Source organism: Perna viridis, chromosome 14 (genome assembly GCF_037379345.1).
Source record: "Perna viridis isolate PV_CMFRI_1.1 ecotype Kerala chromosome 14, ASM3737934v1, whole genome shotgun sequence".
In the NCBI taxonomy this organism is placed as follows: Eukaryota; Metazoa; Mollusca; class Bivalvia; order Mytilida; family Mytilidae; genus Perna; species Perna viridis.
Genome location: NC_142458.1, coordinates 10,475,004 through 10,501,932, shown reverse-complemented (window position 1 = coordinate 10,501,932; position 26,929 = coordinate 10,475,004). Strand labels below are relative to the sequence as shown.

At 32.8% G+C, this 26,929-nt stretch overlaps 1 protein-coding gene across 1 annotated transcript; it reads right to left on the bottom strand.

Annotated features, from left to right (window-relative positions):
- Positions 1–334: 334 nt before the first annotated feature.
- Positions 335–26,929, bottom strand: LOC148598177 (protocadherin-15-like). Its single transcript, XM_088559920.1, has 20 exons — positions 26,770–26,929; positions 25,770–25,955; positions 23,209–23,412; positions 18,632–18,700; positions 17,106–17,270; positions 16,647–16,728; positions 15,852–16,012; positions 14,180–14,347; positions 13,569–13,687; positions 11,930–12,107; positions 11,414–11,575; positions 11,073–11,210; positions 10,144–10,266; positions 8,182–8,367; positions 6,607–6,794; positions 5,810–6,373; positions 3,962–4,131; positions 2,854–2,897; positions 1,468–1,690; positions 335–567 (listed from the first exon to the last, which is right to left on the bottom strand). The coding sequence occupies exons 1-20, from the start codon at positions 26,816–26,818 to the stop codon at positions 549–551; spliced, it is 3,198 nt and encodes a 1,065-aa protein (XP_088416046.1). The 5' UTR covers positions 26,819–26,929; the 3' UTR covers positions 335–548.

Here is a 26,929-nt window from a genome sequence, read left to right as displayed (position 1 = left end):
TTATTGTTTTCCATGAGCAACTCGGCGGGTGTTTCTAGAAAGAGAGGACGCTTATCCTACTGGTGCACCTGGTCCATGCTCCCAGTTTTTAATGGAGTCCGAGTTTCTCATTTACTTTTGTTACTTTGTATGTATGATTTTAGTTACTTTATGTTCTTTGTTGTGTGTGTCTGTTTTCCATGTCTGGTCTTTGTCCCTTGATTACATTCTTTTGATTACCGCTATAACCTTGGTTCCATTGATTACTCTTCTACCAAAAGTGGATAGGACAGATTTATTGTTTTCCACCATCACTTTGGAGAGTGCGGTGGCAGTAAAGGTCTTACTACTGCTATTATTTTTTACGGCTTCTTGTATTAGTACTATTAAAGAACTCCATTAATAAGTTTGAGTAAAGACAATATCCACCATCACATAATTCATTAATACATTGTTCATTTTTCATCAATGCGCATAAGTTCTGGAATCAACGATTAGAAAGTCTAAAACATGTGTCTACTAGCTACACAATACCATGGTAATCTCTTATGAGACGTACAAGCAACATTTCAAAAATCGACACTAGACCTGAAACAGAAAAGAAAAAAAGAAATTAATTACTGACACATAATATTCATAAATGTTTCTTATCAATTATCATTTGTAAGTACATAACATCAAATAATACTTTTTAATCAATTTTGTCATTGTATATGTTAACCCTTACCGGTGCACCTGGTCCACGCTCCCAGTTTTTAGTGGAGTCCGTGTAGCTCATTTACTTTTGTTACTTTGTATGCATTATTTTAGTTACTTTATGTACTTTGTTGTATTTGTGTGTGTTTCCATGTCTGGTTTTGTCCCTAGATGACATTCGTTTGATTTCCACTATAATTTTGGTTCCCTTGATTACTTTCTTACAGCTAATTTCGTTATCCAAGTAGTTTAACCAGAAAATGTAAGCTCAACCAAAAGATTACTATTGGGTGAAAGATATTTGGGGTTGCCTAAATACGGTTTAATTAACTGAACAATTATTTATCATTTTTCTTTATACACGTAATCTTGTTTTATCATGTATTTCTTTGATATTTTTCACCAAAATGATAGTATTCTAATATAGAGTCTCTCCGATACGCCTCTATAAAACTTGTCTTTGCTTACTTGTGCACACAAGGTCTAAAAACACAGCAAGTAATCATGATAATTGGTAGTACATACATATTAAATGGCTACATTTACAAAAGTCAATTATATTGTCCCCGAGATCTGTACATTTTCCTGAGGTACTGTGCATCTAGTAAAAGTAGCGCAAGCCAGGAAAACATATTCATTAAATAGGTCTTCGATTTTATGGTACATTATCGGGACCACTTATTTCAAGTATAAATTCGACATTTTTCGCAACTGCCTACTTCAAATTTAAAATTGAGCTTACAAATGTAAAAGTCCGAATGCTTCTATTTGAATTTGATAAGATATACTTACAATAAACTTTGACCGGTTGAAGACCTTTCGTCTTTATCTTTGTACAGATGTTTACTATGACTTGACATAACAGAACTATTGGTGACAGTTGACACAACATCCGATGGCCTTTCTTGTTTTGGTACATTTATTATTTTACTGTAGGGTTGTGGTCTTGTAGGATTGTGATAGTCGTTTGGCTTATTCATATCTATACTTTTAAGTTTTTTAGATGAACTGCGCTCTAAAACAGAACTTTATTTAAGTAGTACTCCAGCTAAGAATCATGCATATTTTGTATCATGTGATATACTCCAAAAAGGCTACACATTTTTATTTTTGTTATTAAGTTGCTTTATAGGTCTATACGATAAAATCTATAATCATTCATTCCAATCTGTCTGCTCTTAGGAGATAGTTTACATTGAAAAATCCAATGGTTTCTAATGTATTTTAGTACCATTTACAGAGATATCTCCCTTTATTTTGAATTCTACAGTACATTCTTTATTATTTATATCGCTAATGAACAGGGGTATATGACAACCACGAATCACATACTGCGTGATTATTAGCTGGGGTACAACTTAACTACAAATACAATTGAGTTCCAAGGACAAGGATGCCGGATGGCTAAAAGAAAGAAGACGCTCGTCGTAGGGGAATCTATCCTATATCGTACTAAAGTTATAACTTCAAATTAAGGGTTCCGAAAATAAGTTGAAGAAAACTTATACAACACTTGTACGCTAAAATTCAAATGTCATCCAGTACATATAAAGTGGATGCAACCTTGAACATGTACGTACTAAAGACAGGGAAATCTCTGACAACCAAGTATCAAATTATCTAGTCTATATTGAGTAAGGGCATATCGAAATCTTACCCCATGGCGTCAGTTCATGCATTTTTTTTTCAATGGCAATCAGCATTGTAAATCATGTTATGTGCCAAATATTTTATTGCGACGTGACAAGTGTTACGTGTTTTATCTCACCAATGGTTAAAATGATAAAAATGCAAGACAGAAATCTCAGATAACCAGGGATGTCAGAGATATCTCTTTCTTGTTCTTCCTGAACGTTTATTTTGTCTTCATAACAAAATGGTCCTAGAATGACCAATTAACTTTATTAGTCATATATTTGCTGCATCTTTACAGGACATGACCATCAGGCTACCGATGTCTTGCAAGAAGCAAGTGTTGATTGAGCCCACCGTGGGTTCACATTTTTTTGTTTTTTGTTTTTTTGTTTTTTTTTTTGGGGGGGGGGGGGGTGGTATGGCTTTAGTTACTCGTCTCTGTGTAATTAAATTTTTGTATTTCCCGTTTTAATTTAGTACTTCGGGCGTTTATTTGTTTTTTTTTGCTTTTTTATGTAAATTCTAGTATAGCAATAAGATTACCTGTGCTATCAGATTTATTACTATTGGTTAGTTTCTTGTTCACACTGTAAAAAGTGACATTAATTGATAAATTTTCATATTTATCATATTGCATTATGCAAATAATTAATAAGAATGGGAATAGAAGTGTTTTTACACAAGTTAAAAATGTTGATCAATATATAATAACTGCATAGATTTAAACATGTAAAATTCACACGAGTCTATCAATGAAATGTTAACCCATGAGATTACATTGTATTTGGTTATTACAAGAAATGTTTAAATGAATGAGTTTTGTATCAACCATAAAGCATATCCCAGGGAGTAACATATTCAACTTTAGGGAATAGAGCTGGTCTATCTTTGATTAAAACATTTACAAATCTTAGGAAGTTAACTGGCATGTAACTGGGGGTTTTAAGGTTCCGAAAATCAAAGACATTACTTGTCAAGATGATTTTAGTCATAATAAAAATAATGCAATTATTATATTCCTGACACTTTGGTAAATGCTTCTTTATATAGTAATTTACATATTTACATGTTTCCTTCCTAAATAAAACATGCTTCTAAAACTATATTCTGCAAAAAAACAAGTGTAAACAACAAACTTTAAAACAAATATACAGCTTTACCAGAACACAATTTTATTCAGGAATTCAAATATGCTAAAGCCTAATTATATTGTGCAGTGCAAGCTACAACCAATTTGAAACAAGTAGTCGGATTTGATTGAAAATTTAATATTTCATGCTGGACCGTGGCATAAACTATCCCATTTCATTTAAATTTAAGGAGTTTGTTAGTTTTTTTTTTTCAAGAAAACTCATGCTAGTTTGCACTGCATAACACATTGAAAAGAAGAAATATATATGACTTAAAATCTGGTTTTTGTTAGCTGTAAGTAGATTTGTTCTAAGATGTTGTTTTCACGTTTTCTTGTTTAATAAAGAAGTCATTTAACACTTTTTTCACAAATTTTACATGTGCTTGTGTGTTAAATACATATAAAGATGTGTTAAATACATATAAAGATGCATCAATTCAAGTCTCATGACCAACTTTTTCCCCTGAAGTCAATTATATAACTCACTGTAAGCGCCCAACATATTGAATAACAACTAACCTTGTCGTCTGGAAGAAGTTGATAGTCATGCAATACTTTGCGCTAAAATACAAAGTTCCGATTGCTGTCATGGCAAGCAGTATAGCAAGGGCCGTAAACCAGAGAGTGTTTTCAGAACTAGACGTGAAGGAGACAAGGGCTGGTGTTGTTGATGACGTTGTGGTATTTTCCTAAAACGTAATATTAATGATAGGTTGGTCATATGTTGTCTCAGTCATAAGTAAATTATGTTTAAAATTCATACTGAAATGCTGCCGGCTAAGGATATGTGTAGAATACCAATATCTTTCAGGGTATTTTTTTTAATATCTTTTTTTATATTTTTGAATCGCTCACCTACTTGAACTTTGCCTTTCAAAGGCAATAAATTAAACAAGAAGTTGTCCAACAATTTTGACAAGAAGTCTTTGGTAGGGCTTATCACAAGATCTTTTGCACAATTGAAAATTTCTTTTAATTTATCATAGCTTTCAAGATATTGGCTGAATACTATTAAAAGAAAAGTCATTTTCCCCTTTCAAGGGCAATAACTCTTACAAGGAGTCTGAAGACTTTTGTAGTCCTAATAATATGGATCATTTCAGCTACTGAATGAATTTGGATAAACCTAACGGTTTTAGAGATATAAGTGGTAAACAACTGTCTGACCCCTATGTTCTATTTTTTGTGACGGCGGCAACGTATTTCGAGGAATAAAAAATCCCCACATTATTGAAAAAGGGCAATAACTCCAACATGGCTTAACAGATTAAAACCCAGGAATAGATCTCATCATGCTGAACACTTTTATTCGATCAGAATTCAGCTAAACTTAACGGTTTAGGAGATATGTGCGAAAAACTACTGTCTGACCACTATGTTCTATTTTTAGTAATGGCGGCCATCTTTTTTGACGAATCAAAAATCTCCACGTTAGGTCTATGCAAGGTACCCTAAGAAACACTCATACAAAGTTTGGTTCTAATTAGTCAAGTAGTTTCAGAGGAGAAGAGTTTATATAATTGTTAACGACGACGACGGACGCCAAGTGATGGCAATAGCTCACATGGCCTTTAGCCAGGCGAGCTAAAAATGCCAAACATGAGCTGTCTACGTAAATATAAAACAAAGAAACATAACCTCATACGTCTACACATTCTGGCACATTCGATAGTTAAAAAAATATAGTGTAGAAATACCGTTTAAGACTGGATAGATATGCAATATTTCGATACAAAATGCAGTATATATAGTGAAAATCCATTTCATTCAGATTGCCAGAAACGACCGTCGTTAAGAAATTGACACAATTTAAGCCACAAAATTTAAATAATCTTGCAATGCGAAAACATTTTTACATTGTCACGTGTTCAACGAGACAACTAGTCCTTCGTCTTATCAGGCTTAAGACAAGATTTTTTTTCAGCAGCACAAGTTGTACACAATACGAAATTATTCGATTGCATGATAGACAAATTGTTATATTTTATCAGAATCAAACTGCTGGATCATCATCACTGTCTTGTGATAATACACCAATATTTTTAGAAGCTGATTTTCAAATCATCGTGGTCTATCCAAATCTATCTTACTAGCACAACTTTAAAATGATTTAAGGGCTAAGGTAATTTGAGATTGAAAGACGGAACAAACTTGAAGTTATTTTAATATTTCATAATATATTCTTAGTAACTTGCATTTAGCACCTATGCACTCCTTAATAATTTTAAAATGGACGTAGCTAAAAATAAATAAACAAAGCTGATTATTATTGAGTCCCTATGAATAGCTTAGACGCCAGATAACTTAGTACTTTATTTGTGGTCTTGAAACAGTCATATTTTTATTCAAGATATGACATGTACTTACTTCTGGAAATATTATTAAAATCTGCACTGAAGTGGAAAGACCACCGTAATCTATTGCCGTGAGTGTGAGGTCCATGACGTTACCACTTTGGAATCTGCTACTGAGGAGTTTATTCACATACAGAGTTCCATCATCATTTATCTGGATATACAATTCTGTGTAAGCTGACATATCAAGGTTATAGGTCAAAGTTCCAAACGCAGAAATGTCTACGTCATACGCAGTGACGTTTCCTATTTCTGTTCCAATTGATTCATATGGTGAAACGTAAAATGCGTATTGTGTTTGGTTGAAATAAGGATGGTTGTCATTAGCGTCTTTAATAGTTATCACTAAGCTTGCTGTGCATGTATTAAAACCCGTATCTTTTGCTCTAACTACACAGTCATAGCGCGTAGTAAGCAATTTGTCTACGTCATAGTTGTATGCATATGTTATCGACCCTGTATTTGCCGCCATTGTAAAACGCCACGTGTCATTACCACAATCTAACCAATAGATGAATGATTCTCCAGAATCAGGGTCATTTATGACCAGATCTGCTGATGGGAATGGGTCGTTTTGCTATAAATAAAAAAATATACTTTGATAGAACTATCTGTGATACAATTAATGAGCAAGTAGCATGTCATGAAAGTCATGCTTGTGACGTAAACTTTGAACTTTGTACCATGCTCATCATCATTACGTGTTTTTTCCTCTAAAACAAATATTTCGACTCTTTTAAACACGAATGTTTCAAACACAAAATGTATTGCCTTAACCACATGTATACTTTTTATTGCGTTCAGACGTACATTTCCCTCAAAGGCCTCGACTGAATAACCGGCCTGGTGGAACACAGGAGGTTCATTTTCATCTGTAATAATGAGTGTAACTGTTGAGGTAGCAGTGTCCTTACTGTCTGTTGCCTCAATAACCACCTCAAAGGTCGTGGCTGGCATTGCCTCAAAATCAAGACTTGAAGCAATGTTAAGGTACCCATCTAAAGAAAATGAAGATTTGTGTATTCCTAAATTTTTGCATTTTACCTAGACCCGTGGTCTTATAAATATTTATAATTCACAAAATTTCAAAACCATAACATTCGACTCAAATGCGACTCAAAAAAAGAAAAAAAATGACAAAGGAAAAACAAGTCAAAATTTTGAAATAAGCTAAATTTTCTTTATTTATCAAAGTAATTTAAAACGAGTTGAACGTAATCTCTGACCTTTGCTAAACTGGAAATGTAAATACCAGTTTTGCTAAGTGGACTCATCTATCGAATTTGTAACATGAAGCTTAAATTAAGTGATCGTTAAAATAGATACTTTTACTGATGCATTTAAACTGCTGTATGAAAATTTGTTCTTCAAATGGAAAAAAATACCGTTTCGTAACTACTGGAGTGTGAATGAAGAAAAAAGAAAAATTATGTACTGGTTAAATCAATGTTCAAATAACAAAATGCTTTTTATCCATGTATTATGTTACATGTAATAATTTCATAGGGGAAAATTTACAAGGGGTGACCATCCTGTTGCAAATTTATAGTCAATTACAACATTATTGCGTTTTTATGAGCAACTCGGTGGATGTTTTTAGAAAAGCAGAGGACACTTACCCTTCCGGTGTATTTGGTCCATGCTCCCAGCTTTTAGTGGAGCCCGAGTTTACTCGTTTGCTTTTGTTACTTTGGGTGTATGATTTTGGTTGCTTTATGTTCCCTTTTGTGTGTGTCTGTTTTCCATGTCTGGTCTTTGTCCATGGATTCTTTTGATTACCGCTAAAACCTTGTTCCCTTGATTACTCTTTCAGATTAATATACTTTTTTACTATTGAAGACATGTGAACTGTAAGATACTTCCATAAAATCTATAATTATCAAATAAAAAACAAACACAAACACAAAACCTTTTGTGAACGTTGCATTTTGATAAAAAAAAAGTGCAGAAATATTTTTGGTAAAACTAAACGTTCGAAGGGAGTTGGCCATGCGTTTACCATGTATGCGTTACTTAAAGGTAGAACCCATATAGTATATAAAGTTACATGTTGTACTTGAATATAGTTCCATAAAAGTTTCAGTATGAAGAAAACAAAAGGTATACAAACATGATGTATCTATAATTATTCGTTATTAAATTCAGGGTCATTCAACTTCCATCCCCAGAACTATGAGGAGCCTTTTTCCTGTGAGGCTTACAACAATCAAGTCTTCCCTGTCATTAAGAAGCTCCTATCTTGTACCATAAGCTGTTTAACTGCACAAATGAAGGTGCCTAATCAAATTGTTTGAATTCAATAGATGTCAGTTCACTCAGCAAAATTGATGTTTACCATAGGCTATTCCAATGTAATAAATACTCGTTTCAACTGAAACCATTTACCTGCACTTAAGCTGAAATAAGTTGACCCTGATTCGGGGGAATATATTCCTTGAATCAGATGAGTGTCCGTTGTATCCAAATCTCGAACTAACACATGATAAAGGGTCTTTCCAACCTCCTCATTTTCTTCAATTCTGAATGGTTGAGTCAATGGTAGGTTAGCGATGATTGGTCTATCATTCATATCTATAAATAAAAAAAGTTTCATTTCGTAAGCAGTAAACATCCCAATAGGATTCAAATATGATTATGGTTCTATCATTTTCCCTTCATAGGAAATGTTCACACTGTCTGGAATAACGGAACAAATATGAGAGTGGATGGAAAAAGAAAAAAAATGAATCAGTACTGTGAATGGTTCATCAGAAAATGCTACCTGTAGCGGCCTACACAGACAAATGTGCCACACATAAAAATCATATGGTTTGCAGCATGCGATGATCATATGAAATTAGCATCATATGTCTAACATATGTTTCAATTATCATATGGTTATCACATAATTATTATATGATTATAATGTATTTTTTACAAACAGGGGACGCTTACCTGACCGGTGCACCTGGTCCAATCTCCCATTTTCGTGGAGTTTAGGTTGCTCATTTGTCCATTCAAAGTCATTAATAAAAATCACCTGTAATTTTATCTATATTCAAACCATCTATGTAAGTTCATTTCACATGTTTTATTTTGTTGCTGTAAAATTTTGTAGCAAACATTTATTCAACAGTTCCAGACTTTCCCAGTTAATTTACAAACAACGGATCGGAATCACTTTAAACAATTAAAAAAAAAAAACATTTTGACTATGGTTCGGTCATTTTCACTTATAAAAATGTTGACATTGTCTGGAATAACTAAACAAAATAAAAAAAAGAATATGAGTGGATGGAAAAAAACAAGTATTATATTTAAAAAAAAAAGATAGCCGACGCATATTCTCGCTTTGTTAATATCCAAATATGGTCACTGTGCTTTGCTTCGTATTTCAATTATCTATTGGTTCAACATAAAATATTTCCAATTATTCAGTATATATAAAGTTCAATATATAACGTGATTGAAATATAACGGACACCGATTCACCCAAAGGAGCATTAAATTTCAAGGTTGCTATCACATTTGTCCAATGAAATACGAGGTAGTAAGCAACATCGGTTAGGTTGCCATGGTTAAACATCATGGTTGTCACGTGATGTCACCAGCAAATGCTACCATTAAACGGCCTTCACAGCCACATGTGCTACACATGAAAATCACATGGTTTGCAACATATGGTAAACATATGAAATATGCGTTATATGTCAATCATATGTTTCAACTATTATATGATTATCTCATGATAATCAGATGTTTTCCACGAACAAACGAGAGTCATATGTTCCACATAAACACTAACATATAAGAACCATATGACTATTATATGAATCGAGCATCATATGATTATCATATGTGGCACATTTTGGCTGTGTTACCATCTTTTATTTTGCATTCTGAAGGTAGTGACTTTTTCAGGTAATACATATGCTTCCTCATCTGATACAAGTTGTAGGGTTTGTAAAAATTTGAATTTAAGTCAACCTTAAAGACGAAAAAAATGAGTCAACATTTCGCATTCTACAATTCGTGATTTAACATGAACATTTTGCCCGATGGCTTTTTTTCCACAGATATTTCGAAGCTCAAACTACACCCCCATTTTTTGGAAATGCCCAATCAAAACTCCACTTAGTATGAAAATACCATTAGTGTGATGGAAGAGTAATCAAGGGAACCAAGGTTATAGCGGTAATCAAAAGAATGTAATCCAGGGACAAAAACCAGACATGGAAAACAGACACACACAACAAAGAACATAAAGTAACTAAAATCACGCCTAACTCTGTAGGGTTAGCGTCCTGGATATGGAAATCATATCTTTGGTTCCATTTTGATTTTGATTTTACTTAGATTTGTACTTACTGATGATATGAACAGACAGCGTTCGGGGCCCTACAGTTGTTCGGCCATCATCTACTGAAATTTCTAGGTTATACGCAGGTGTGAATATAGTTGATAAATCTGCAGTTGTAACAACGTCTCCATCTAAATAAAATTGTGACAAATATTTTTAAGTAACACTCCAGCTATGGATCATGCAAAATGTGATTCATGGGTAAAAAGCCTACATATTTTTATTTTTGATATTTTGTTTGAAATGTCATAGTAAACCGAAATTAACATGTGGTTTTTCATATAACCCGTGCTCTTAGGAGATAAACATTATACAGAATGCACTGTAGATTTCAAAATTAAGGGAGATAACTCTGTAAATCGCGCTCAAATACAATAGAATCTACTGGATTTTCAATGTGGATTATCTCCTAAGAGCAGGCAGATTTGAATGAATAATTACACATTTCATAGTATAGACCAATAGAACAACTTCATAATAAAAATAAAAATATGTAGCCTTTTTTGGGGTATATCACTTTTTTCAGATTTTGCATGATTCTTACAAAGACAGCTACTTAATACGTATCTCCCCCTCTCTACTGTTTCAAATCTTAATCACTAAAAATTAACTTTATTATAGCGGTTACATAGAATTTAAAGTTTTTTTTAAACCTACCATGATTTTGTTTAAAACAATACGTACTGAACCAAGAACAGTATACTCTGATAAATAAAGCAAAGGCAAGTTTTTCGTGTTGAATACATCACCTGGTTAATTCAAAACAGAATAGACATACAAATTGGAATTAAATTTAATTTGTCATTATCATACAAAACACTATGACGTGAAGCATGTCTTGGAATACTGTTAACCACATTGTCACTAATTGCGACAAGTTACTGTGTGAACAAAAAAAAAACAAGAACAAAAACAAAGATAAGCGCTAAAATCGTACAGTCCAGTAACTGAAATGGTGCGTTGTTAGGGTCTGTTGTCATGGTAAAGGTTAGGGTGTCGCTTTCGTCGTCTGTCATAGCAGCGCTGTAAACAAGGTCACCAATTAAAGTGCTGCTTGCATTAAGATCGATGGAAGCTACAAAAAATTAAAAATAAATTTAATGTTGTATATAACAATGAAATCATAAAACTACAAACGCTTTAAAAGTTATATATATGTAGACGAAACGTTTGATATTAGAAAGTAACAGGTGATTCTTAAAAATGGAAACAAATAAGTGACCAGTAATATATCATGATAACATCGTGAAGGTGGAAGCCTTCAAAATAGGCAATTACCTGGAAGATTGACAAATCGTGGTGGGTGGTTCTTTTGAATGTGGACAAAGTAGTCCCCAGTGACAGCAGAATTTTTACCATCTTCACAAGATATCGTAAGAGTGTACTTCTTGGTACTGGTAAAATCAAATGTTGGACTGGATTTCAGATAAATTCCGTATTCTAAAAATGTTTAAAAAAATAGAACTCATTTGATTTTATCTAAAATGTAAATTGGTTTAAAAGAACAATGAGGTAGAAAGTGATGCATGAAAGTGGCTTTTCATGCAAAATTTGTCAAACATTTTTCTCCGTAAGTTCTAAATATATAATCTCTTTTCTTGTTTAATCACAATTTGTTTTTTTTTTATATCAACAGTTAGTACAATTGCTTCCAAATACTGTGTACAAACTCATGTTGTCCATTTTAGAGGTTATCACGCCAACAAGTCAACACAATCGTAAACTATAGAATTACAACGATATATTACTTTACTATTCATTTCATTGTTAGAAAGACTGTTAAGGAAATCTCACCCGTGGTTCCATCAACAAGTTCCACGCGGAAGTTGTCACTAAATGGCGTTTCTGCTGACAAAGAGCACGTGATTGTATCTGTCTGCCTGTCGATGACATCAATCTCATACAATAGACTACCTTCAACAACATCTTCATGGAGAGTAATGGAACTGGGAAGGTTAGTTATCCGAGGGGGCTAATGTGTTGTAATAGAAGCATAAAATTTAAATTTCTTGCCACAACAACGATCATTATGACTATCATGATAATATTACGACCTGTATAACTTTCAAAATGTCAAGGACAAATTTCTAAAGTAGAAATATACAGGAGACATGCGCAAATTAAGTTTATAAAGTCGTTTTTATACGCTGTATTTTCGTAAGAATTATTTAAATGTAACAAAAATGTTTTATTTATTTTTGCAATGCTTGTCATTCATCTTCCCCGATGTCCGCGATCTAAATGAAACTCAACTGTTGGAAGAAAAGAATATATTACTTTTTTCTTACATTTTAGTAGTCTGTTACTATAATATTGTTATAAAACCTTGTTGAAAAATAAAATGAGAATTTATCATTAGATCATTAAAGCTCGTGGCATATTTGTTTGTAAGAGTAATCAAGGGAACCAAGGTTACAGCGTTAATCAAAACAATGTACATGTAATCCAAGGACAAAGACCAGACATGGAAAACAGACATACACAACACAGAACATAGAGTAAATAAAATCAGACATACAAAGTAACAAAAGCAAATGAGCAACTCGGACTGAAAACAGGGAGCATGGACCAGGTGCACTGGTCGGGTAAGCGTCCTCTGCTTTTATAGAAACACCCGCCGAATTGCTCATAACAAGTCAAGTCTGGGGTAGACGAAAGAGGAAAGAGAAACTATGACACGTTGAACAAATCAGTTTTCATGGCGCAGATGGATACACCGTAACGATCCACAAGTTCATGATGACTGCCATAAAACTTTCGTAGTGATGACTTCAATCTTGTAGCAACATAACCCTGCTCCAGAAGCCTATTTGTTAGAAGTAGAACATTTTTTTTTATTTATCTTATATTGGTTTCATTTATTTGCTGGATCTTTCTTTATTTTTTCAATTCACATCACAGCACTATCCGTTTGTTTAACACGAATAAAACACATTCGATTGTTAATGTAGACAAAAAAGAAGACACATATCATTATTCACAACAACACTTCTTTTACATTTAAAGGAAGGTAAACCTAGGATAAGGGACATAACTCTTAAAATCAGTGATATGTTTGTCTCACATTCAATTTCACCAAAATATATAAAGCTTTCATTTGAAACAGAATGAAATCAATTCAAGTTATTTTGATGCTTACATGAGATTGATTTAAGGTATGGAATACAAATGTTCCAAAGATTTGTTGAGTTGTGTCCCTTACCTTGAGTCTGCCGCCTAAAAAATAGTCTCGGTTGAGACAGTTATTCGGTTTCCCGAGGCTCAAACTATACTTTATCTGATAGAAAGGGACTTCGTCTGTTTAATACAGGTTTTAGAATGTTTCACAGTTTGGTTTAAGCAGGATTCAATTAAACAATTATTTCAATTCGATTATTAAAATCCATATAATGCCAGATACAAAAAATATGACGGCTTTTATTGTTAGACCTACTGTATTCATAACTGTGACGGTAAGACTTGCTGATGTCGCAATATTCCCACAAGAATCCTCCATATAGAATATTATGTTGTAAACTCCTATAGCTAGACTGCTTGCAAGATATATTTGTTCTGTGGATTAAGTATTGACAGCAATATCAATCTCTAAATGCCCTAAGAGACTGCATGATTTCGGTGTTTATATGTAGAAGTTTTGACTTTTTAATTTTGGAATTTCAATAGCGTAAATTCAGAATTTGTGTTATTTTAGACGAAAATGCAATTAAATTTTCTGCAGCTTTGAGAAATATCCTACATCAATTATGTTCAAGATTCTACAATGACCATTTTAATTATATCTACTGTACGTTACAAAACACGTTACATAGAGGAGAATGCAGACATAGTATTCCTGTAACTTTTATTTACTTACGATTAAATGTATTTTATGTTAATCTAAGTAATCTATGTTTGGAAAGAAAAGTTGCATAAAATTGAGAAAAAAACTGAATTACCTTATCAAAATGTTGCCATGTTTACTTAAAAATAAAAAAAAAGAAATAGGATTTTTCGTAAAAATACGTAATTGTAGCCTCATCCTACTGTAATGATTTATCAACATACTTGTTACAGTATTGAATGATAGAGAAGTCGTGGTTGAGGTGTAGGTGAGTGTAATAGTGTCTCTGGTATCGCCGTTATAATATTCCAATCTATAGATGTTAGAACCAATAGGTTGGTCATCATAAATAACAACCTCTCTGTTCAAGTTGGTGAAAAATGGCGTTTCATCTGTAATATAATGACTTTCATATCTATGGCTCATAAAAAGAAAAATAATTTGGTGTATTGGAAGAGTAATCAAGGGAACCAAGGCTATAGCGGTAATCAAAAGAATGTAATTCAGGGACAAAGACCAGACACGGACAACAGACACACACAACAAAAACATAAAGTAACTAAAATCATACATACAAAGTGGCAAAAGTAAATGAGCAACTCGGACTCCACTAAAAACTGGGAGCATGGATCAGGTGCACCGGTAGGGTAAGTGTCCTCTGCTTTTCTAGAAACACCCGATGATACTCGAAGCAGTGAAATGCAATTCAGCAATGCTGAATCTTTAAATACTTATTGACAAAGAAAAAGACAAAAGCAAAAAAGTACTGTTTCATTCCAGTATCATAAGGAAAATGGCTCAAAGATTAGTTTTACTAAAGATCTCATTACTTCTACAATATTTCATAACATTTCATTATTCACATATACAAGGAAAGAAACTAACTTTATCATATAGATGGCAGTGTTTTATCGAATGTTACCAGTGTAATAAATATCAATATTTAACACAGTAAAGTAAATCTTGTAATTTCACTTTTAGACTTCTCCTGCCAAAGCGTCACAACTTTGATATCAATCCGCCAGTTACAGAATTCATAATTCATGTTGAAAATACCGATAACTCATGGTGGAAATCTGTATGATAATAGGGTAATCAATTGGTTATCATGAATAACAAAATATTATATCTCGTGCCAAGAATGCTTGTGGATTTAACTCGTTCCGCACTCTCGTTAAATCTAAGCGATCTTCGGCACTTTTTTAAAATAATATTTTAGTTATTAAATCTTTTCTATTTTTAGTCTTGAAAATACATAACCAAACCGTTATAATAGAAATTTATCTGTATGGTTGAAAGATGTCATAAACAGAAGCCCTGACATGTCATTTAATGAATAAAAAAAATAATTGCATCTTGTGCGCACGAGATACGAACTAACAAGATGCAAATTATTATTTTTCATTTATCAAATGGCACGTCAAGGCTTCCGTTGTAATCTACCTAATTTTATATATGCATTACAAATCCAATTAAGCAAATAATTTGATGAATTATGAAAGTTTTTAAAATGATAATTGATTCATATACAAATAGGACTATAGTTACGTACATAGTTAGCATGAAATAAATAAAAAAATATTTATTCAGTGGTTGGATTTTTATCTGCACCATGGTGGTGCCTGAATTTCAAAATAATTGGTTCTTAAAGAGTTAACTAATATTCAGGGTAAAAATCAGACAATGAGTTGCACATCATATTTCTCAATTTGGTCTGTTTTGCCTAAAACATATTCAATACATCTAGAAAGTTATTGAATTTATCCTGAACCATCTGAGACTTTGATATTTTTTGACTACTTACAAATTGATACTTTAGATATTTTCAATCATAATGATGTACATATCTTGAGTTGCCTGACGAACAAGAATGTATCAAACAATAACCATACTAACTATCCCCAGTGTTAGCTCTTATTGCATATGCGACGTCATGGGTTTTTGTTACAGTTGACCAATCAAATGTGTTGCCTTCTTCTGTGACGGCCATTGACGTCTTCCGAAAGTTATCTGGAATCGATCCAGAATAAGGAATGATCTCCGATGACGGCGTATACCTGAATGTAACATATACATATATATATGAGTAGTTTTTAAAACAAACTGTTCTGTCGACTATGATACCGTGACTCTTGTATCAATGACAACACTGCATTCTATAATGATCTAAATTGTCGGCTAACAAAAGAATAAGTAATTATTTTCATATGCAAGTTTGTTTTGGACATTTACTTTGTTTCCAATTATAGCAGTTTCAATCTACTTAATCATGCAAAATACCCCAAGCGAAGATTCACAGTCCATCTATAAAGATAAGATATAAAAGTCCAATTCAAGTCAAAAATAACCCGATAGAGCTTCTTTAGACATAAAGGGTCTAAAGTACTGTATGACTGAATTTTTCTGCTTATTTCATTTTTTCGCATAATCTCAGGAACGCAAAATAAACAATGTAAACTATGGTTTTTACCTTTAATTGCTTCGGGTTAAAAACAAGTATATCAAGTACCGTTGAAGACAGCAGAAATTGGGATTCAGCGAAAATGAAATGTACATTTGTTGCACTAAGTCGAAAAAATACGTTCATAAAAAATACCGACTACTTATATACTTGGTGTTACATTATATATGTTTTGTGTTACGTCATTTTTTTAAATTGTACTTTCCACCTACAAAAATAATTTATCTTACCATCCCAACATGTCGTTATTCATGATTGTAAGTCTGTCCCGTTCTGCTACTGAGTATGTTATTGTACGACCAACTAGATTGCCTACAAGGTTACAAAATATCCAAGACCACTGTTCCGTAAATAATGCTATAGGTAGCAAAGTCCATATACAATTACCATTGTTTTTTTCTGTATTTTTCAGTGACTTTATTCCTCTTTTTCTGTTGAACTATAGTACTTGAGTTTATCATATTTTGAGTAACGTGCTTTATTGTGATGTTTTTAATTCAAAACTGGCATAACCGAGTTGAATACACAGAAACAACAGTTTTTCGATGAAAAAAGGGAGCTTTGAAAGGAATCATACATATCCATAGTGCTTGTTCATCTAAAGTTTAGAATTAATTAAGCATCGTACAGCAAGTCAGAATTGTTCATTGGTGATTTTTCTGTTTATTTGTAAACTCTAATATACTCACTAGCCACAGTATAAATATTTTTTCCAACCAATGTATAGGTAGTTCCGGACTTTCTCCATACCATCAGATGAAGTTCTCCGGACCTGGAAACATAGAATTCCCAAGACGATATGATACCACAACATGTCGCTTCATAAAATCCACTCTCTGCTAGAATACCATAACCTGAAAAATATAATGATTATAAATTCATTAAGTGAGTAAGAAAGTACCTAACAAAATGCATACTACTTTCCAAAATCTTGTTTTGATTAAGAACTAGCTAAAACAAACAACAAAAAATACACCCAAAAATAACAGAATTTATCAGAAATCGCGTTTGGATTTTTCTTATTTTAGTTGGAAGACTATATTTTTTAAAATATCTTTACTGCTTAAAGTAGACCATACTTATTATTTCTAGTAAATAAATTGTCCTAGTTTTTTCTCGATGATGACCCTGAATGAACAATCTTTAGAATTTTAATGTAAAAATTATAGGTAATAGAACTTGATTTTGAGATAATTTACCTTTATTAAATCCAATATTTTACTAAATTTTTTATGGATTGTAGATAGAATTTCTTATATCTTTATTTAAAGGACTCTTTACTGACATTCTTCCATATTTCAATACGAAAATTTGGGGTCACCGAACTCATTTTGTTGCAATATGAAAAAACTTAAATTCCCTGAACATTTCAATAGAACATTTCCCGCCAATTATCTCCCCTTACTCTATGAATTAATAGAAAATGTAGGCCGCCACAGTCTAGGGCGCTGGACTTAGTGCAGGCGGTGTTGCCACAGATGTCACAGTGGTACGCGTTCGAGTCCCGCGGAGGAAATTTTTCAGGTCTTTCTATACGTTTACATATCTTCCCTGTATCAATTTGAGCCGATGGAGCAGTGTAGTGAAGAGAGTCGTCACATTCTGAGACGTTTGTATAATATTGATTTGTTGTGACATGCATCATTAATTTGATCCTCTATCATACATAATAACATCTAAATGAACTGTTCCGAACTACCCTACATCGTGTACTAAGTTACAGCCCTAGATTAATCCTGCGAGGAGGAATGACCCGGCCAGCAAAAGCTATATGTATATATAGCCTAGCTGGCCGAGTGGTCTAGGGAGCTGGACTTTGTGCAGGCGGTGTTGCCATAGATGTCACAGCGGTACGAGTTCGAGTCCCGCGGAGGGAACGACCAAAAATTTGCATCGTAATTTTGACAGTTTTAACATCGTTGGAATTTTTTCAGGCCTCTCTCTCTCTCTCTCTCTATCTCTCTCTCTCTCTATATATATATATGGTCCATTTAATATGTATGATTTACCTATCATTTTATTTTCCCTGGTTGCTGTTAACGTAAAGTCACATGGAAACAAGGAGTCCGCCTTCCGACAAGTAATAATGACATTTTAAAATATTAAGAAACAGAGATACCCAAGCAGCGACATATTTCATTGATATAATACAATGAAAAAAATAGAACAAAAGATGGAGTATGGAGTTAACAACTTTAATGTAAAATATTTGTACCTGAATTTGATCCGATTGAGGATATGAGAGAAGATGTTGTACCATACCCAATGACTCGGTTTCCGCACACTGAAAATACAATTAAGTTGGCATTTGAAGAAAAGGAAGTAAGAAAGTAAAAGTTAGGGAAATGTTATCAAAAGTATGTACTCGGGTATGTTAAGGAGTTTTCTTGTACGTCTGGTTGACGTCTGATCACGCACACAATACGTGGCGTTTTAAGTTGGGAGAATTTATAGCGGAAGTTACCAAAATCTTTGCAAATAACATATAAGAATATTTTTAGTATTAAATGTAGTCCTTAGTTCTTTTATAGACTCTCACCTTTATAAAGAAACACAACATAACAAAACTGAGAGCATTTTTTGTATCGATTTTGACGTCACAGAGAAGCTTGAAAAGTCAGAGCAGTTGTAGTAAACAAATAAGACGTCATGTTGGCATATACCGAGACTTTACACTTCAATCACCGACGAATTCTGAAGTCATACTATGTTACTAGTAAAACAACACCAAGTTTGGGTAAGTTGTATCTTAAATTCTCTTTGTTTGTGTATAAGACGGTTGTAACTTTCTGTGGGACCGGCTTGGCCGGGGTTCATTCATCACTGACCTAGTAACATACATCGAACAACTATCATCAGAGTTTCAAAAATCTTCATCTGCCGAAATGTGTATTGAAATGATAAATATATTACAACCCGATCGCAAATATGTAAATTGATACTAGTAAATGTCTGTTTATATAATCTTCTTTTAAAGTTTTTTTTTATCAAAATTGTAAAGTACTTATTTTAAACAAACACTATCTAACAAGGAATGCAAATCATTGTTTAAATGTTTTCCTTTCAATAGATCTAATTTTCAATAACATGTCAAATTCTTGTAATATGTGTAATTTTATCTTTATCCATTTCAACCCATGTGGCCGTACGTGACCTTTTAAATGACTGACCAGTAATTTGATTGCATGAAATATATGCCAATTTGAACTTTACTGTCTTAACAGAGATATTTCCCAACTCCAAGCTTCAAAACCATGGACAGCAACGTAACCTTACTTATGGTTGATGTTTCTATCACTTTGGTGACAGTATGGAATCTCGAGTATAGAATATTACCGAACTTCAACAGTTTTCAACTGAGAGTAACAAGAAACTTGACTTTTTATTTGTGAACAAATATTCCCTGCAATTGGATTCAATTTTGATTCAAGAACTGTTTACAAGGTTAACAGAAGGAAGCATTTACTTGCTAAAATTCATGTGTACATTATACATGTACATTGAAATTGGATGTATTAGTGAAATACAAGTAGTTATGTGTTCAATGGAAAGTGCATTGGAAAAAAAAGTATTGTGCTAAATTGTGTTTTAACTGCATTCCAATGACTGGATGGAGGTGTTAATGGAATCATATCCTATGGGACAGGTACTGTGATCAATATGATTAACATAACTCTCTATAATTGTGCTAATACTTAACATTTTTGTGTATACATAATCATTTTGAAAATAAAATGTTAAAAAACATTATTCATTTCATAAATATTTCGCAGGGAATTTTGTTTACAGTACATGTTCAAAATGTGTTCAATCATAAAATTAGACCATACCTTTCCTTTTGCATCCTTAATCTGAACAAAAGTTGCAAACTCAAAAAATGTGAAGAAGCATAATACTTGCTGTTAATCATATTTATGTTAATTATGAACTATAAAACAGACCTTGAAGTATGTTCATAGCCATATTATATAAGAGAAAATCATTGAATTATTGCATGAATATACATGTACATTTACAAACTCTTACCACTAGCATCTTTAAACAAATATTCATGTAGATAATAAAGCTAATCATGCCCCTTCCCCTTAGATTAACTGTTATTTACATGTATTCCTTGAATGATGATACTTCATTGGGTACTATGGTGAAGTGAATTTGTGTGTGTGTGGTGGGCAGTATGCATGTCAAATTCACTATCAAATTGCATTTTGAATTAACATTTTTTTATATGGAGCAAAAACTCCATACAATGTTGTCCCTTCTTTGTTGGCAAATTGTTCATTAACTTGAATTACTCATGATCCTTATAAAGCAAATGCTTCAGAGAGTTCAAATTGTACATGTACACTTATGCAATGTCTTAAACATATCACATTTACATCAAATACAAAGCCGTTACATACTAAGTTATCTTAAAAAACTTTCTGTATTCATTTATGCAGATTTCGGAGAATGACACGTATAACAAATTTTTAATGAAACATTTTCTAAGATAACATATACTATATGTACTTGTAAAAAGGGGGGCTAACCATGCTTTATTCAGCAAAAAAAAAAGATGACATCTTTAACACAAGTTACTAACTTTTCTGCAAATCATATTATAGATAACTATAATATTCAATGAAAAATGTTTTTATTTTTCAAAAAAATAAAAAAGAAACTCGTAGTCTGTTATCGTAACTAAATCGGTTCTTCACACGTATCCGTCACATGTCAACGTATCTGAGGGCACCAGTGCGCTTGTTTTAATGTCGCCGCTATGTGGAAAATTTTATAGTTTAGAAAATGCAAAAGTGCAGTGGCATGCGCTATGTCGATTAAGTTGATTTATCCTTCATTTTAAAGAGCATTTTTTCATTTTATATGAAAACTGCTGCGGGAAGTTATCTATCGGTAGCGTTTTGTTTAAGTATTCGTTGAAATACAAGGAAACGCAAAAACATCTCATTTCAAGCAAGTTACGAGCAATTTTTAACTTGCATGTAGATTTTGCAGACTTCCCGCAGCACTTTTTGAAAAATATACATATTCCTTGACCTACCATTAAAATGTGAATGTATAGTTTTGTCATCTTCACACCGCACTTTTGACATTTAGGACTACGGCTTGATAATCCGATCACGTGACTCATTTTTAGCTCACCTGTTCAAACGCCATATGAGCTATTGCCATCACTTGACGTCCGTCGTCGTCGTCGTCGTCGTTAACAATTATACAAAACTCTTCTCCTCTAAAACCACTTGACTAATTAGAACCAAACTTGGTATGAATATTCCATGGGTATCCTGCATAGAACTGATGTGAGAATTTTTGATTCGTCAAAAAAAAAACATGGCCGCCGTTACTAAAAGTAGAACATAGAGGCCAGACAATAGCTTTACGCTCATATCTCCTAAACAGTTAGGTTTAGCTGAATTCTGACATACGGTAGAAGTGTTCAGCATGATGAGATCTATCTTTGGTCAAATTTTGGTTTTAATCTGTTAAGCCATGTTGGAGATATTGCCCTTTTTCAACGATTTTTGCTATTTTTAATGTTATTTCTTTCCAAAATCTTCTCCTCTGACACTACTTGACCAATTTAAACGAAACTTGGTATGAATGTTCCTTGGGGTATCCTGCATAGAACTGATGTGGGGATTTCTGATTCGTCGAAAAACATTGCCGCCATTATTAAAAATAGAACGTAGTTTTTCACATATATCTCCTAAACCGTTAGGTTTATCCAAATTCTTTCAATAGCTGAAATGATCCATATTATTAGGACTACAAAAGTCTTCAGACTTCTTGTAAGAGTTATTGCCCTTGAAAGGGGAAATGATTTTTTTAATAGTCAATATCTTGAAATCTATGATAGATTAAAAGAAACTTTCAGTTGTTGAAAAGATCTTGTGATAGTTATACCAAAGACTTCTTTAGTCAAAATTGTTGGACAACTTTTTGTTTAATATATTGCCTTTTTGAAAGGCAAAATTCAAGAAGGTGAGCGATTCAGGCGCATGGGAGCCTCTTGGTATTGAACATTGTGACATTTTGTTCATCTTTCTGTGTTTGGGAAGTTTTATTTTACACACTAGTGTATTTAAGATATAAACATTGAAGAAATTTCACGTATTAAGACGAGATTAAAAGTAGCTTGTTTTCGTTGTTGAAAATACGACAATTTATGACATTCCTCCTTAACACACCCGCGTAACGAAACAGGAAAAATACGACTGGCCAGAGCTCTTTGTCTGTAGTGTACTAAAGTCACATTTCATTTGAATAAATGAAGACATGAACATTATATCTCACAACATACTTTACGGTTTTATGAACTTCCTATTTATACCAAATGCCAAACGAAATAAATCCCCTTTTACCAGATAACGTTCCGATAGAATCCCCATTGTACGTTTAAATATTCAAATGCTTAAATTCTATATTTTAAACATTAAACTACTACTTGTTTGATAAACAGAATATCATTTTGAAATAACCCATTTCTTATTTATATCGATTTCCCAATTCTCACGCATGAAAAATCCTAATACCATTTCAATTTCCCCATTTCCCATTTCTATATCATATAGACTGAAGAATGCATTTTTTTTCCCTTTTTCGCTTACACGTACTGCATCATCGACAGTCCATTTTCGACATTTCTGAGTACATTGAATTCGTGTAGAAACCTACATCAGCAAATACATTATTTTCGTTTGTGTTTAGCATGAAATAACACTCCTCTCGAAACATCATTTTTAACAACGAGCAATTTAGAATTGTCCTATGCCTGGACATAATACTTACCATTACAATCTAATTCGTTACATGACCGAGTTTCAGTTGATTTTTTAGGGTTATATCCACAGTATGAACCAGAACAACTGGGGCAGTCATTCCCATTGCAATAAACCAATGGATTGTTACAATATCTAAATCTATATTGACTTCCTGTTCCGCAAGTCACTGTGCATGCGTACCACTCTTCCCAATCTCCCCAGCCGCCATGCACTGAAATTAAGAATCGTATTTGCATTGCATACATGTATTTTCAACATTCACTAAATTTTCTTTTCGAATGTCTACGAATGTTCAGTTGCTTGATGTTTGTAATGCTTGTTTGCTAACAGTTAAATTAGGAAATCAAATGCAACCAACTAAACATTTTACAATTACTTACTTTGATATTAATCGCTCTCAAGATAATCAACCAAAGAAAATATTACATTGTATATTTACTGAACCAATTGATATGAAGCAGTTTATGCAAAATTTGATCAAAATTACCAGTCCGAATCTTAAATTTTACATTTTCTTTTAAACGTGTCATTTTTTCTACTAAACCTTTTGCAAAAATGATACGCTTATTTTAAGCTCTATTGAAATTCGTTGTCACTTCTCTGACAAAATGATGGTAAAAGTCAATAAATTGTTTATAGAATTTGAGGTCAATTTCATATAACTGAAATGGAATTTAAGACAAATTTAAAAAAATAAAACATCATTCCTTGTTGTTGCAGATATGTCAAACATTTTTGGTTTGTTTCAAATACTCAGAAATTAGAGGTCGACGTGGATCACGTCATAAAATAGGCCGCCTATTCCACATGAGTATTTTGATCCTTCCCTAAATGTTTCGTATATTTTGCTTACGATAATAGAATAATTGTAACAGAAATATTTACAACTCTTTGTTTCGTTTAATTTTTACCTTTAATAAAAATAACGTTGCCTACTATTAGTAACTCGAAAGAACAGTACTGAAATCTTTCATATGTGACTCAAGAACCTCACACAATTTCCTTGTTGCGACAAAACATTTCACAGTTTATTGAGACATGATGAGCAGGTATAATGTTGCAAAGGACAATACCAATAATGCAACAAATGAAAAGGATGGAAAATATACGTTACAGGGCAACAAGACAAGACCAAAAATAATAAATCTACCAAGCTTAGGGTTTTCCTATGGTTCTATTCTGCCCGATAAGCAGAAATTTGTGCAAAAATTCAAATGAACTTGAACTAATTGATAGAATTCAGAAATTTCATTTTACAGTATGACTGTGTCTAGGCGACCTATTGTAATGCAAATGATCTGTACAAACTAGATGCTTTAAAATTTGTGACCATTGTGATTATTCGTGTTCAAAAAAGAGTTGTTTGGTTTAAAATTTTTATCATCCTTTGACCTAAAATCCTGTCTTAAGAAAAGGCTGAAAGTCACTTTCAGCAACCCAGGTCTCAAAGGAATAGGTCTTTACAGAGAAATGCATAACCATTTTAAGCATAGATATGTATGGTCCACACTCTGCGCAGATAGTTGTAGTATTAGTGTAGTGTATGTTCTTGGCCTTATACGCACACCTATAAGATGGGAAAGGGGTCAATGAGCTACGAGTTACGATCAATAGAAGAATATATTTTTAAAAGACAAGACAACGTCTCAAAATTTGAATTTAGATGGACCCCCATTTAGATTTTATTTTTCATGACCCATAACCAAATGGTATGTGACAAGAAGTAAAATACATCTTCCATATCACATACATTACGAAATAAATGTGGTGTAGGAGTATGGGAGTGTACGTCAGCACTTTTTATTTCGATAATTTAAAATTTACTGTACATGATATTTGATTTGAAAAAAAAAATCCGTGTCAGGTAAATGTACGAATCAGTGATTAATCTATCAAGTAGAGTACCTGAACCGATCTCTGCAATTATAATCGCGATCGTTCATCGATCACCGATCAGATTCCGGTCAGTCATTGATCCGTTAATCCGCTCCATTAAATCGACGACCGCTTCCTTTTGCATCGCGTGTTTATATTTTACAGATCAATTTGTTTCGATTTCCATTCTTACACAAATTTACTAAATTATATAAATTCCTGGTTAGGTGATGCTGTATGGTTCTTATGTTAAGTCCTGACTTGCAAAAACAAATAAAATATAAAAAAAATATACGAGTAACTTGACAACATGTTAATTTTTAGAAAACTGAAATAATATTCTTTTGAATTACTCGATTTGTCTCGTAATGGCATATAATGAACAGGACTGTCACACAAAGCAAAATATACCGGTGTCCATTTTGGAAGGTTTAGGCCATATGCGAGGTTTTAAAGACATGCCATTCTTGTGTTTTAGACTAATGTTAATAAAATGGATGACGAAAATGCACGTTGATGCACGTTGATTTCTCGGAGATGAGTTCAAAATAATGTCTGTAATATTTAAATTGGTTTTGAATAAAAATAATGGGAGATTTAGAACAAAATAAATACACCAGCGTATAACCTTAATACGAAATAGTAAATAAGCAAGTTTTTTACCAGTCTATATTGAGGCTGATAAAAGGTTACCTGGGCAACATTGCGTATTGCAATGTCCGGTATCTGTGAAATCACTGCGCCCAATACAAATAGAAAACGCTTCAATTATACAACATCTTCTCGTTCGTGTATATGTCGAGCCTCCGCAGGTTACCGGACATGTGCTCCAACTGCTCCAGTTGTCACAGTCAAAAAAATCAATGAATGACTCCACCACTGAAATAAAAAAAATTGACAACTTACCTACTTGTCATAAAGAATACTAGCAAACAAAGCCAAAACTTTGACCGTTTTGGGCTATAAAATTGCTTCATTTTAGACAAATACATATAGTTTAATATAATAGATTTTAATAACGTGTCTGGTTTAGACAGGTAAAGCGAAATAGTAGTCCATATATAGTCCAGCTACATAAATGTAAACTGAAAAATGAAATGAAACAATAAAAACAGAGGCCAAAAATTCTTGACTAGGGGCAGTCGCTAAATAAGCGGCGGGGTTAATGCACTTCATAATAAAGCATTATTCAAAATTTGACTAATATTTTTTTCAACGCTAAGATAATTCAAGCTTTAAAAAATCTACACGGAGAACTTTTCTGAAACGTTGTTAATTGTTTTATTTATAAATGGTTTGTAAAATATCATTTTTGTACGAAAATTGAGTTCATGTTTTTTGTTGTTGCAAAATAGAGGTTTTCTTACAGGCAAATACCTGAACCCCCCCTTTTTGTTATCTTCTACAATGTATATATGATAACAAAAACATGTTAATATACATTAATACTTTGTACCCATATTTCAACTACCGTGTAATATCATTTAAAAAAGCACAAACAAAGAACGAAAGTTCGTGTAGAAAATACAAAAAAAGAAAATCTTTTATTCAATGAAATACAAAAGTAACCTTGGAAGAAAACATTAATGAGACAAACAATTTATCACTTTATAATATTTGAGTATACAAAAAAAACAAATTAAAGACGCAATTGATACATTATTCAAACGTATTTTCAAACGAATAAACTAGCCTGTAAAACTGAGAATTATAATCGTCAATCTAACCGTCCATGATGTCATTTTTGTATGTAAACTTAAAGATACTCGGTCCTCATATCAAAGACATCAAATGTTCACAAAACCTCTTCCATTAAAAGTACGGTTTCTTAAACAAAAACCCATTTAAAAAGC

Bases quoted from the DNA above. Each gene is read 5' to 3' on its own strand.
- LOC148598177 (XM_088559920.1), bottom strand. From the start codon at position 26,818: ATGACATCATGGACGGTTAGATTGACGATTATAATTCTCAGTTTTACA. The intron at 6,374-6,606 runs GTACGTCTGAAC...TTTTATTTATAG, and splicing joins TCGAGGCCTTTGAGGGAAAT to CAAAACGACCCATTCCCATC. The intron at 2,898-3,961 runs GTTAGTTGTTAT...CACTTTTTACAG, and splicing joins AACTTCTTCCAGACGACAAG to TGTGAACAAGAAACTAACCA.